At 44.7% G+C, this 13,436-nt stretch overlaps 1 protein-coding gene across 4 annotated transcripts in view; it reads right to left on the reverse strand.

The window, feature by feature from the left end:
• SH3D19 (SH3 domain containing 19) overlaps window positions 1–13,436 on the reverse strand; it is a 195,456-nt gene that overhangs the window by 29,373 nt on the left and 152,647 nt on the right. For all 4 annotated transcript variants that reach the window (XM_066386452.1, XM_066386472.1, XM_066386462.1 and 1 more), the window contains 4 exons: window positions 10,594–10,655; window positions 9,270–9,534; window positions 6,024–6,092; window positions 5,718–5,858 (listed from right to left, as the gene is read on the reverse strand). In XM_066386452.1, the coding sequence (XP_066242549.1) occupies window positions 5,718–5,858; window positions 6,024–6,092; window positions 9,270–9,534; window positions 10,594–10,655 (537 nt within the window). The remainder of the gene's footprint in view (window positions 1–5,717; window positions 5,859–6,023; window positions 6,093–9,269; window positions 9,535–10,593; window positions 10,656–13,436) is intronic.

Below are 13,436 nucleotides of genomic sequence, written 5' to 3' on the forward strand. Positions count from 1 at the left end.
GCCCATCTGGGGTGTTGCTCTGTTACAACCAGAGCCATTCTAGCGACTGGGGCGGAGGCCATGGGGCCATCCTTAGTGCCCGGGGTGGCTTTGCTCCGGTGGAGCCTTGGCTGCGGGCGGGAAGAGAGAGACGGAGAGGAAGGAGAGGGGGAGGGGTGGAGAAGTAGAGGGGCGCTTCTCCTGTATGCTCTGGCCAGGAATCAAACCCGGGAATCCTGCACACCAGGCCAATGACTCCTACGGGTCTACCATATCACGCTTTTTACTAAAAAAAAAAAAATTTACATTTCTTTTGAATGCTGATGAACAGGAGACACCAAATCTTTTTCGCCTGCAAACTACTACCTTCTTTATTAGATCTAGCTAATAACACTGTTTTGTCTTTTTCCAAATAGCTCCAGATATATGGAAAAGATTTATATAGGCGGATGGGGATCCTCAAACTCCTCAGCGAGATCTTCTGAGAATGGCTTTTAAGATACCTAGAGGCAGAAAAAGCCCAATAGAGATCAGGGGAACTACCAGCTTTTAGGATACACCCTTAAAGGCTCCAACGCCCCAAAGGGGTCTCATAGGATGCCATCTGGGTCCTGCTTCAATAGTGGAAAGGAAGGTCATTGAGCTAAAGCCTGCCAGGCTTACACGCCTCTGCTGTGAGGAAACAGGGACACTGGAAGGTGGGCTTCCCCCTCGCTCCTCTAAGGGAGGGTTCAGTCTCTTCCAGCCCTGCTCCAGCCACCTATGACCTAACCTTGCCCAGAATGCTGGGGTTTGCCACTGAAGGCTGAAGGTGCCCAGGGCTGTCGGCCCCATCTACGACACTGTGGACGAGCCTAGGGTATTTCTTCCAAGAAGCAGGTAAACTGATCTCACTTGCACAAGGGCCACTTAACTATGTTTTGCCTGAATAGTCAGGTTTTTTATTCTTCCCTCAAGGATCTCTGTTGTGGGTGTTGATAGTCCTATTTTCTGCTGCTTTGCTTAATATATAGTGTTTCCTTTATCCCTCCTACCTCAATGCCTCACTCATATTTCAGGCTGGGACCTACTCCTAATTTAGAGCTCTCTTTCCTCCTTTTGCCAACTTGTATTATGAATTTACCTTTGCCACCCAGCTTAGTGTATCCCAAGGTTCTCTTTACCATGCCACAGTCACAGAGCTCCAGGGAAAAGCAACCTGGTCTCAACTCTCCAGGCAGAGGAGAACAGAAGCTCCATATCCACGCATGCTGCAAATGGCTTTTTCCAGTCTACCTGAATCATTACCAGCTAGAAGCAGCGGTCATTAGGACTTGGACATGAGCTGCAAAGTATAGAATGGTGACAACAATTCCAGTGCCATGCGGACTTTTCCTGGATGTGGACTTTTCCTGGACTCCTGCTCCCTGTGACAGCTCCTAACAGACTGAACTGTGGTTGGGTTGCATTTTTCAGGGATTTGGCATGGTGATGGGGCCAACTTGGACTTGGTGAACATGTTAAGGACACTACTCTTTTATGGATTCTTGCTGTATTGGCCAAGAGTTTGCTTAAAGGCTTTTAATCACTGTAAAAAAAAATAGAGGACTGGATGAAGAAGATGGGGCACATATACACCATGGTATATTATTCAGCTAGGTCTAGGAGAAATGATGACATCAGATCACTTACAGCGGAATGGTGGAGCCTTGGTAGCATTGTGCGGGGTGAAATAAGCGAATCAGAAAAAAACAGGAACTGCAGGATTCCATACATTGGTGGGACATAAAAGCGAGACTAAGAGGCATGGACAGGAGTGTGGTGGTTACGGGGGGTGGGGGGAGGGAAGGAGGGAGAGGGGGAGGGGAAGGGGTACAGAGAGAACTGGATGGAGGGTGGCGGAGGACGATCTCTCTTCGGGTGATGGGTATGCAACAGAACTAAATGACAAGATAACCTGGAAATGTTTTCTTTGAATGTATGTACCCTGATTTATTGATGTCACCCCATTAAAATAAAAATTTATTTATAAAAAAAATATGAGTAAAATATCAATAAATACATATCTATCAACAGTTGAATCTCAAAAACAAAATAAACAAGCAGATCAGAAACAGACTCATAGATACAGAGAACATTTTGACAGTTGTCAGATGGGAGGGGGTTCGGAAGAGGGGTGAAAAAGGAGAAGGGATTAAGAAGTACACATCTGCATTACAACATTGTCCTGGGGCTGTAAAGTACAGCATAGGGAATAGAGTCAAGAATATTCTAAAAAATCTATGTATGGTGTTAGATGGGTACGAGATTTATCAGGATGATCACTTACGTTACGTAATGTCTAATCACTGGGTTATATACCTGAAACTAATATAATATTGTCTGTCAACTGTAACTTGAAAATAAAAATAAAAAGATAAATAAATTGTGTGGCCCAGGCTGGTTTGCTCAGTGGACAGAGCGTCAGCCCAGCATGCAGACATCCTGGGTTTGATCCCCCGTCAGGGCACACATGAGAAGTGAGCACGTGGTTCTCTTACCCTCCCTCTCCCCCTTCTCTCTCTCTCTTTGCCTCTCTTATCCAGTGGCTTGACTGTTTCAAGCAAGGGCCCAAATGCTGAGGATAGCTCGGCTGGTCTGAACATTGGCCTCAGCCGGTGGTTGCTGGGTGGATCTCAGTCAGGGCACATGTGGGAATCTGTTCCACTATCTCCCCTCTTCTCACTTAAAAAAATTGTGTTAGGTTGGATGACTATCCATTTGGAAAATAAATGAAGTTATAGGCCTACCCCACACAGAACACAACAATCTAAATACAACCGCGCCTGGAAGGGTAGAAGAGATGGAATAATAACTTGTGACTCCCAATTACCTTCCCTCTCCGACTTCAGTACATTGATAACCCTGGTAATGCTGCTCAGGTGGGTGAAGGGCAAGGGGAAAAGGCTAAATATGTATAGTATTGGCCATAGTGGTCAGTACAACTCAGACACACCATTAGGGTGGGTAACTGGTAGGTATGTCTAATATATTTCAAAACTTTTTCTCTTCTTTTTCTTTTTTTTGTGATAGAGACAGAGAGAGACAGATAGGAAGGGAAAGAGATTTGAAGCGTCAGTTCTTCGTAGTGGCAGCTTAGTTGTTCATTGATTGCTTTCTCACATGTGCCTTGACTGGGGGGGGCTACAGCAGTTTGAGTGACCTTTTGCTCAAGCTGGCGACATTGGGCTCAAGCTGGTGAGCCTTGCTCAAACCAGATGAGCCAGCGCTCAAGCCAGAGACCTTGGGGTTTCAAACCTGGGTCCTCCGCGTCCCAGTCTGACACTCTATCCACTGTGCCACCGCCTGGTCAGGCAAAAACTCTTTTTCAATATGATTCTAACTGCTACTACAAATGAATAATAAGAGTAGCTAATATTCATTGTTCACTTACTGTGTAAACACCTTATATGCATTAATTAGCTCATTTAATTTTTTAAACATCTTTGAGATGTAATTCACATATCATGAAATGCACCCATTTAAAGTATACTGTTTTACTACATTCACAGAATTGTACAACCATCACCACAGTCTAAGTTTAACACTATTTCTATCCCCGGCCTCCCTGAAGAAACCCACCCATTAGCAGTCACTCCCCTTGACCAACACCCATCCTCCAACCCTAGGCAGCCACTAATCTACTTTCTGGATTTACCTATGCTGCATTCTTATATAAATGGAACATATGTCCATTCTAAAAACCGACAATGTGAGGAATTACTGTGCCTAACCCATACATTGAAGAAGCGTAGTTTAGACATAACTACCTAAGGTGGTGGAGGGGAACTGGAACCCAGCTCCCTGAAGCCTGGGTCTGGGCTTGTAACCAGGTAACAATCTCCCACTTTCCCCATGGTCTTCAGATTAAACCTCAACTGCTAGCATTTGATATTTTGTATTTACTAAGGTAGAGGAGAAGATAACACATTTTTAGAAATCTTTACCTTAAAACTGGGCTTTCAAATAGGTAAAATTTCTTTTCTAAAAAAAAAAAAAATATGTAATGCTAGCCATAAAACCAGAAGGCTAAAGGAAAATTCATTTTAGGATCACCTGTAGTTGTCCATCATAGGCCAACTCTGCAAGATGAGTAAGGTCATGTTTCCTTTTTTGGGGGCTGGGGGCAGAGAGACAGACAGGAACACTGAGCTGTTGCTGTATGTGCCCTGACCGGGGAATCGAACCAGTAACCTGTGTTCCAGGATGACGCTCCAACCAACCGAGCAATCTGGCCAGGACTTTGTCAGGTCACGGTGTACGTGGAAAAAAATTTGGACTGTTAAAAAAGAATGACTTCTCAACTTTGTAGCTTTTATATTTCATAAAAAGCAGCTGTTGGCAGCCCGGATCCCAGTTACCCCTCTGTGCGTTCTGAGAGAGAAAGGCAGGACAGCTTTGACAGGTGGGTACCTCTGGGTCAAGACTAAGAGAAAACAAGTGACGGAAGCACATTCCCCATGTGACTTACACTGAGAGCTGTCAGTATTCCAGTTGCAACCAGCTTACCATGTATCTTCTCTGCTCTCTAATATACAAATTTTTAGTTTCTCAGCAAACTGCCTTCTGAGAACAAAGCCAGGATGAACAGGAAACCAAACACTTAACACAGAGTCAATCACTGGTGGGTGTATTTCTTATGTTTGCCACATTAACTAACAGTAACTGGGTAAGTCAAGACACCCTCGTAAAAATACACCTCTAAATACAGTTCGAATGGCATTTTTCTTGCTAAACAATAGACCTTCTCTGATCACTATACTCTCCCCGGATCCATAAACTTATTAGGCGTAAACTGTAACTTCAGGTTGTTGGATTTTATTTCATTACTTTATCAGCTACAATCAGAGAAATGAGGTTTACACTAAGCTTAAATCTTAAAAGAAAGTGCTTTTCTAAAAAAATGTTAGACTTAGCATTTATAGGGACCCTTTTAAAATAATTATCCATTTTTCTAGGAAATTAATCCGGCATTTTAGTAAATATCGTTACATTATTCAAAAAGTAAATGGGGCCCTGGCTGGTTGGCTCAGTGGTAGAGTGTCGGCCTGGCGTGCAGGAGTCCTGGGTTCAATTCCCGGCCAGGGCACACAGGAGAAGCGCCCATCTGCTTCTCCACCCCTCCCCCTCTTCTTCCTCTCTGTCTCTGTCTTCCCCTCCCGCAGCCAAGGCTCCATTGGAGCAAAGTTGGCCCAGGCACCAAGGCTCCATTGGAGCAAAGTTGGCCCGGGCGCTGAGGATGGCTCTGTGGCCTCTGCCTCAGGTGCTAGAATGGCTCCGATTGCAGCAGAGCGATGCCCCAGATGGGCAGAGCATCGACCCCTGGTGGGCGTGCCGGGTGGATCCTGGTTGGGCGCATGCGGGAGTCTGTCTGACTGCCTCCCCGTTTCCAAATTCAGAAAAATACAAAAAAAAAAAAAAAAAAAAAAAGTAAATGGCTCTCGCTGTTGAAAACTAATGACCAAGCGCTCTGGTTGCTGTAAGTCAGCACGAAATGACAGAGGGAAAGCACGCAGTCGTCACTGTGTATCAAGGTGATTAGCAAGGCCGTGCCAAGTCTCTTAGAAGTAATTTATTCTTAAGACGAAATAAAATGCCACTGTAATTTTTACTCTGTTTTTAAAAACGCTAATAAAAACCCGAGGATGAGGTGTAATTAATAGGCCTATAGAATGAACTGCCATGGGTGATACGAGCGCTGTACAATATTAATTCCTTACGTCTGGTCTGCTCCTGAGGTGTTCCTCTAGCGGAGTGATGATCTTCATCTGAGACAGGTGAACCCTGCCGCTGTCTTCTCCCCTTTGGCATTCCAAGTAATTATTTTCTGCCTCCTTCAGCATCACCAGTACATCCCCACGCTGCAAGGCACAATACCACTTTCTGAAGCAATTATTATTCAATAAAGCATTATTACTTTCTTCCACATTTTAATCTTTGGAGCCTAAAGCATTTAATAATGTGGAAAGCAGTGACAGAGGCTCGTGATTTTTTACATCTGTCATAAAGAAAGAGCTCCACCTTACCTTGCAAGAGAGTTCTCCAGGGTTGTGCGAGATAATGTCTTTGCTGGCAATCCCATGGGGCACAGGCAGCTTAAACAGAAACCAATGAAAGGATTATTCACAGTCAGGAAACCTCCTCCTACACTGCTGGTCATCTGGGGTTTGGCAGTGTGCCTAAAGGAAGTACAACTTACTAGGTCTATGGGGCGCACCACTCTTCATGGAGAGGGGTGTGGCGGCAAGCCCACAGCAGCTGGATGGGGCCGGAAGTGCTCTTTAACAACCACAACCAGGAAGTTCTAGGTCATAGGAAAGTCTGTCAAGTTCCCTGGTGCCTGAAGGATAAATGCTCAGCACCTGCCCTCACAGCCTGTCGAGCGAGGCCTGACTTTGAGTCAGGCTCCCAGTGGCTGTAGTCCTGAAGGCCGATCGGGGACTTGCACCTCCTCTGTAGTGCTTGAATGACAGCTTCATGTGCCTTGGATTTCGTCTTCTAGTGCCTCTCTGCTACCAAGTGTCTGCTCAGACCCTTTCACTGCTGGGCCCATTACTTCCTGGTCCACTCAGCTCTGTCTGATCTTAGACTGGTTTTTATAACCACACCCCATGCTGGCTAGGGAACTCTGTTCCCTGCCTTGGTCAGCTCTGGCTGAAAAGTACAGGTCAGAGAGCCTTTGCAATATAAACACACAGCTGGGAAGTGTAATCCCATAGGCTCCCTTCCAACAAGGAAACAGGCTGCTTGGGCCCTTCCATCTCTCAGCAGCAAAGATGCGGATGCTCTGGATGCTTTCCAGAGTTTCTGTCTGAGTCCCAGAGCTCCCTGTGTACCCAGGTTCCTGGTTAGCAATTAGTGGTATGGTACCTTTAGAAAAATGAGGAATCTAAGGAATTATATCATAATGAGATATATTACTCTAATATACCATTATTTTAACTTATTAATGAGTTCTACAAATGCTTTATTGACATCACAGGGCTATGCTAAGAATCATAAACAAACTGGTGTCCCCTGAATGAGGCTCTTCACATGGAATAGACAAAGCAAGTGTATACAGACTCTGCAAGTAGTAACACTATTTTCATAGTATGGCATAATGGTTAAGAGCACGGGCTCTGAGTCAGTTGATCTACGCTCAAAAGATGGTTCCACCTTTAACTAACTTTATGGCCCTGAATAATCTACTTAATGGCTCTGTGTATTATTATTTTCCTCATTTGTATAAGAGATAATAATAGTATCTACTTCACAGGGGTTGGTATGAGGAATAAATGAAATATTTAATATACATAATAGCTTCAAACAACACCTGGCCCAAATAAGTACTTTCAACACATTAACTACTATTTTTAGTTGTTATTTTTAAGTAACCTACCCAAAAGAATACCCCCTGGGTTTCAGCATTTAAAAATTTCATCATGCCTGACCTGTGGTGGATCAAGTGCAGTGGATAGAGTCGACCTTGAGCGTGGTCTTTTGCTAAACAAAAGACCTTCCCTGATCACTGTACTCTCTCCGGATTCATAAACTTGGAAACCCTGGGCTTGCCCAGTCAAGGCGCATACGAGAAACAACTACTATCAGTTGATGCTTCATGCTCCTCCCCACACCCTTCTCTCTCTTTCCTCTCTCTAAAATCAATCAGTAAAGTCTTTTAAAAATTTCATCAGTTTAAATAAATATGAATATAAAATATTTTTCTTATTTGTCTATGGAGGATTTAAAAAAATCCTAAATGGCTTAAAATGAAAATAACTTCTGGCTCAATGATGGAAATATAGCACAATATAAAATTATTAGTTCCTGGTCTTAGTAAAAACTACTGCCATACAACTGTTTAAATACAAATGGGCTTTGGCTAGGTAGCTCAACTGGTCAGAGCATTGCCTGGATATTCCAAGGTTGCAGGTTCGATCCCCAGTCAGGACACGTAAAAGAATGAAACAATGAATGCACAAATAAATGGAAAAACAAATCTATGTTTCTTTCTCTCTCCCAACCCCTCTCTCTAAAATCAATTAAAAAAATAACAGGCCCTCCCTGATCTCCTTATTTTTATTTGTTCTGGATCTTATCAGGTAAGCTGACTAACGTGGAGAACGCACATCAACTCTGTTTTTAGGAGTGGGAAATGAAGACAAAGGTTTAAGGTCATATGATGAGAAAAATATTCATAAAAGAATATAATTAGCCCTGGCCGGTTGGCTCAGTGGTAGAGCGTTGGCCTAGCGTGCGGAGGACCCGGGTTCGATTCCCGGCCAGGGCACACAGGAGAAGCGCCCATTTGCTTCTCCACCCCTCCCCCTCTCCTTCCTCTCTGTCTCTCTCTTCCCCTCCCGCAGCCGAGGCTCCATTGGAGCAAAGATGGCCCAGGCGCTGGGGATGGCTCTGTGGCCTCTGCCTCAGGCGCTAGAGTGGCTCTGGTCGCAACATGGCGACGCCCAGGATGGGCAGAGCTTCGCCCCTGGTGGGCGTGCAGGGTGGATCCCGGTGGGGCGCATGCGGGAGTCTGTCTGACTGTCTCTCCCTGTTTCCAGCTTCAGAAAAATGGAAAAAAACAAAAACAAAAAACAAAAAAAAAAGAATATAATTAATATCTCAACTACCTCAATTACTGATGAAAACTTCTAACTGGTAACTTTTAAATGGACCATGATAATTAGGTTTAGAAATGGGACTATTAGGGAAAAACCATCCATCTTAATAATACCTTTCTTTCTATTTTATTTTAAATTTTACTCTGTGGGTGAGGGATATAAACTATAAAATCTGTCACTTACTTCCATCAGTCTAGCCCCTGGTCGGCAAACTGCAGCTCTCGAGCCACATGCGGCTCTTTGGCCCCTTGAGTGTGGCTCTTCCACAAAATACCACGTGTGGGCGCTACCTCGATAAGGAATGTACCTATCTATATAGTTTAAGTTTAAAAACTTTGGCTCTCAAAAGAAATTTCAATCGTTGTACTGTTGATATTTGGCTCTGTTGACTAATGAGTTTGCCGACCACTGGTCAACCTACTAGATAAGGGTTTTCAGTGTTTGGTCAATTCCTATCTGTCCTGCTTCCTCTTCCTGTATTTCTCCTAATAATGAAAGCCTGCTTTAATGATCTAGGTTTAATATGGCCTACTTACTTATCTAAAGCACTTTCAGAGTCAAAGGTCAAGTCCACATTTGTTGCATCCTCTTCCTCTAAGGAATAACGGATCTCATATATTACCTTAGGACAAACCTCCTGACCACAGACATTTTTAAAAGCTAACTTACCATGTATTTCCTGTAGAGAGGGTGTCCTGGTTTAGGGCGAGGGGGTAGCACCGGCTCCTGACTTTTAAAAACTTGACTCTTGGCTTTTGAGAGTCTGGGTGCCAAGTTATTTTGTTTTTTCTGAAGGTCCATGTCAGAAGAAGAGCGATTGAAAGGCAGTTTCTTATCAGATGTTCTGGCTGTAGAAAGTCTGGGGGGAGGTGGTCTCTCGGGGGCCCCCTTGGGGGGAGGCTGGCGAGCTGGTATGACTTTTCCATTTACAGGTCTGAAAGGCAATGCGGGAGCTGTGAGTCAGTGTTTGATCATAATACTAGCTTGTTTTGTACACACACACACACACACACACACACACACACACACACACACGGCTTTCTCTAGTATAATACTGTACAATTACCTAAACATGCAGGGTATGCTATTTCAGAGCAAATGGCTGCTGCATTAAACATTATTAGAGAAAATGCCATGATGTTCCACCTTCCTCTGATCTTGCACTAGAGATTCATTTGTTCAAGACAAACAAGCATTTACTATCAAGAGCTCTCTAAGGCCCCATTTGCTCCTAAACACACCATGATTGTTTCAGAAGACTAAGCACTTTCTACCAAAGTCTGCGATGAAAAGCTTATAATAAGATGTCAGGTGTATGCAATGGGGTCTAGTCCATGATTAGAAAAGGAACACCATACTCCCCTAATATTCATATTATCGCAATTATTATTCCAACTCTAGTTTAGATTAATATAAAGTTGTTTTGAAAATGAGATAGGAAAACCATTACTTTGAAAGCCTTTCCTTATTCCCTGTGATAAAAACCATTTAATTTCCAGCAGAGTAACATCTTCTGAGAGCATCACAGCTTTCTGTTCCTACAACCCTGGAACTCAGGAAGGCAGGTCACCGCTAAGATCACAGAGTTTGTCTCTTTGGAAATGCCAAAACCAGGCTGGTTCCTCCTACTGGGAGTTATGTGAAGGTGTGAGAGTGAGAGTGTGGAAGTGACTATGTGAGGGTGTGTTCATTCCAGAGTGGAGTTGCTTTAGGTTCCAAAAGGAGTCTTGTTCATTTGAGGAAAAGTGACAGAGGTCCACGGTTGTGTTCTATGAGTTTTTGGATTGCATTGAAGGAAAGCAGCAGCAGAGATTCCTACAGCCTGCTGTCGGAAGCAGACTATAGGCTAGTGGCCTGGGTGGATTCATGAGTCTGATATATCTTTAGAAGATCTAAGGCCAACAGCCTCATTTTTGATGACAGAAAGGAAAGTCCAGTCTCTGAGTCATTCATTGTCCTCTAACTTACTTTTAAGAAGCTTCCCCACGCCTACCTTGGTGGCAGCCTTGGCGGTCCTCGCACTGAAACTCCCGTTGGACCAGCCTGGTCGGATTCCTGCAAGTATCAGAGGATGGTTTTTAGTTAGGTGAATCGGAAACAAGACATTGTTAAGAGACATGTGGACATCATTTTGGCTGGATATATAAGTGGAAATGTAGTGGAGTTAGAGAAAGTAAAACAAGTTAGAGAGAAAAGTAGAGAAAGTTTTTAGTCTGAAGCAATATTAATACATCCGGCATTCCCACTTAAATTGTCCATATCCTAGTACAAGTGACGACAGAGAGGAGGAGACCTGGGATCTGCTATATGCACCATGGCCCAACTAACTGCCCTATATGGTGATGCATCCAGCAGATTCATGAGGTATCAAGGATGATGTTTTAAATCATAATAGATTACAGAGTAGCAATTTAAGCAGGAACTGTAGGGAATATATATATATGGCCTTTATTTATCCCATGATAGCAGGTAACACATGCACTGATCCTTAGTTTAAACAAGTAAGTGAAGTGGTGATTAGTTTATTTTGCTTAGAACAGGCTGATCTCGCCCTGGCTGGTTGGCTGGGTGGTAGAGCATTGGCCAGGCATGTGGAAGTCCCAGGTTCGATTCCCAGTCAGGGCACACAGGAGAAGCACCCATCTGCTTCTCTGCCCCTACCCCTCTTCTCCTTCTCTTTCACTCTCTCTTCACCTCCCGCAGCCATGGCTCGAATGGTTCAAGCAAGTTGGCCCTGGCAGGGCTGAGGATTGCTCCATGGCCTCTCCTCAGGTGCTAAAAATAACTTGATTGCCTAGCAATGAAACAGTGGCCCCAGATGGGCAGAGCACTGGCCTGGTAGGGGGCTTGCTGGGTGGATCCTGGTCAGGGTACATGCAGGAGTCTCTCTGCCTCCCTGCCTCTTACTTAAAAAAAAAAAAAAGAATAGGCTGATCTCTCACCACTGGATGGTTTAGACATTGTGCAGTGTGTTCTGAACTAGAAGGAGGTGGGAATGTAACAGAAGCTTAAGAGATAGCCTGGAAGGAAAGCATGTGAGGAAGAATGGATAAGGCCCAGAAAGCAGAGAGCTTGCACCACTACAGCAAAGGGGAGGGAGGTGCTAGGGAGAGTTCTGTATGAAAGTGTAGAGGGGGTGATGTGAACAACAGAAGACAACTTGGGATGTTTTAGCTTAATAGCAGATGAGAGAAATTAGAAGTGTGGAGATCAAATGGAAGATTCTTCTAGGAAAAGGGATTTGAATTGGGCTATTTAAGTAGATTTTCTGGATACACTGTAGCCCGAGGATTGGTAAATGAGTATAATACATGGAAAATATTTTCAGATTTTTTGGTTTTGTAGGGAAAACTCCTCACCAAATTCTTCTAATTTGAATTAAATCTCTTTCTTTTTTAACCTTTTTTTTTTTTTTGTAAAGGACATTTAACTCTATCTTGGGAGACCTTTGTGTCAATTTAGACTGTTTTCCTCCTTCTCTTATATAAATGAGTTAAAGTCTACTTCCATGGTTTTAAATTCAAACTATATATTTATAACTCTTCCTTAAATACCAAATGATTAATTAATTGCCAAATAAGTACGATCACTGAAATAGGTTTTAGAGTTCCATTTTTAAAAACAAATTAAGCTTGCCCTTTGAACTTGGTTTCACCAATGAGTTCAGTTAATGTAGTGAAGAGAGCCACCAGCTCACAGACTCCCTGCAATATTCCAAACTGTAATCCAGGCCCTATAAACATGCTGCTGCCTAGATTTCCCTGACAAGTTCCGCTTCGGTACTTGAATAACTCATTTCTTTGAATTAAAACAGAAAAATGCTGTAGCAGACAGGGACTTTGCCTTTTTTCAAAATTATAGTTGTCAGATACCTCAATAATTAAAAGCAAGTTTTAAAAAAGACAGATGTGTAAGTCTGACATAGGAAGTTATAGGTGATGTACTGTAATAAATATACATACCATATCCTCCTAATCTAGTACCTATTACTATGCTGTAGTTTTCTCCAGATGGTGTTATTTTATAACAACATTAAATGCCTCTTTCTCAATTTCCTACAGTGAACGCACCCTAAAGCAGAAAGAGGGCAGTGTCCTCAAACCCCGAGGAATGTGAGGCACCTTTCGAAAGGCACTGCCGCATCTCACACGGAGGATGGGGACCACTCACTGCAGAGCCCTCGGGGACGCCTCACTGCAGAGCCCTTGGGGACCGCTCACTGCAGAGCCCTCGGGGACGGGTCACTGCAGAGCCCTTGGGACCGCTCACTGCAGAGCCCTCGGGGACGGGTCACTGCAGAGCCCTTGGGGACGGCTCACTGCAGAGCCCTTGGGACCGCTCACTGCAGAGCCCTTGGGGACGGCTCACTGCAGAGCCCTTGGGGACGGCTCACTGCAGAGCCCTTGGGACCGCTCACTGCAGAGTCCTTGGGGACGGGTCACTGCAGAGCCCTTGGGGACCGCTCACTGCAGAGCCCTTGGGGATGGGTCACTGCAGAGCCCTTGGGGACCGCTCACTGCAGAGCCCTTGGGGACCGCTCACTGCAGAGCCCTTGGGGATGGCTTACTGCAGAGCCCTTGGGGACGGCTCACTGCAGAGCCCTTGGGGACAGCTTACTGCAGAGCCCTTGGGACCGCTCACTGCAGACCCCTTGGGGACGGCTCACTGCAGAGCCTTTGGGACCGCTCACTGCAGAGCCCTTGGGGACGGGTCACTGCAGAGCCCTTGGGGACCGCTCACTGCAGAGCCCTTGGGGACGGGTCACTGCAGAGCCCTTGGGGACCGCTCACTGCAGAGCCCTTGGGGACGGCTCACTGCAGAGCCCTTGGGACCGCT

The sequence above is a fragment of the Saccopteryx leptura genome, chromosome 1 (genome assembly GCF_036850995.1).
Source record: "Saccopteryx leptura isolate mSacLep1 chromosome 1, mSacLep1_pri_phased_curated, whole genome shotgun sequence".
NCBI classification, from domain to species: domain Eukaryota; kingdom Metazoa; phylum Chordata; class Mammalia; order Chiroptera; family Emballonuridae; genus Saccopteryx; species Saccopteryx leptura.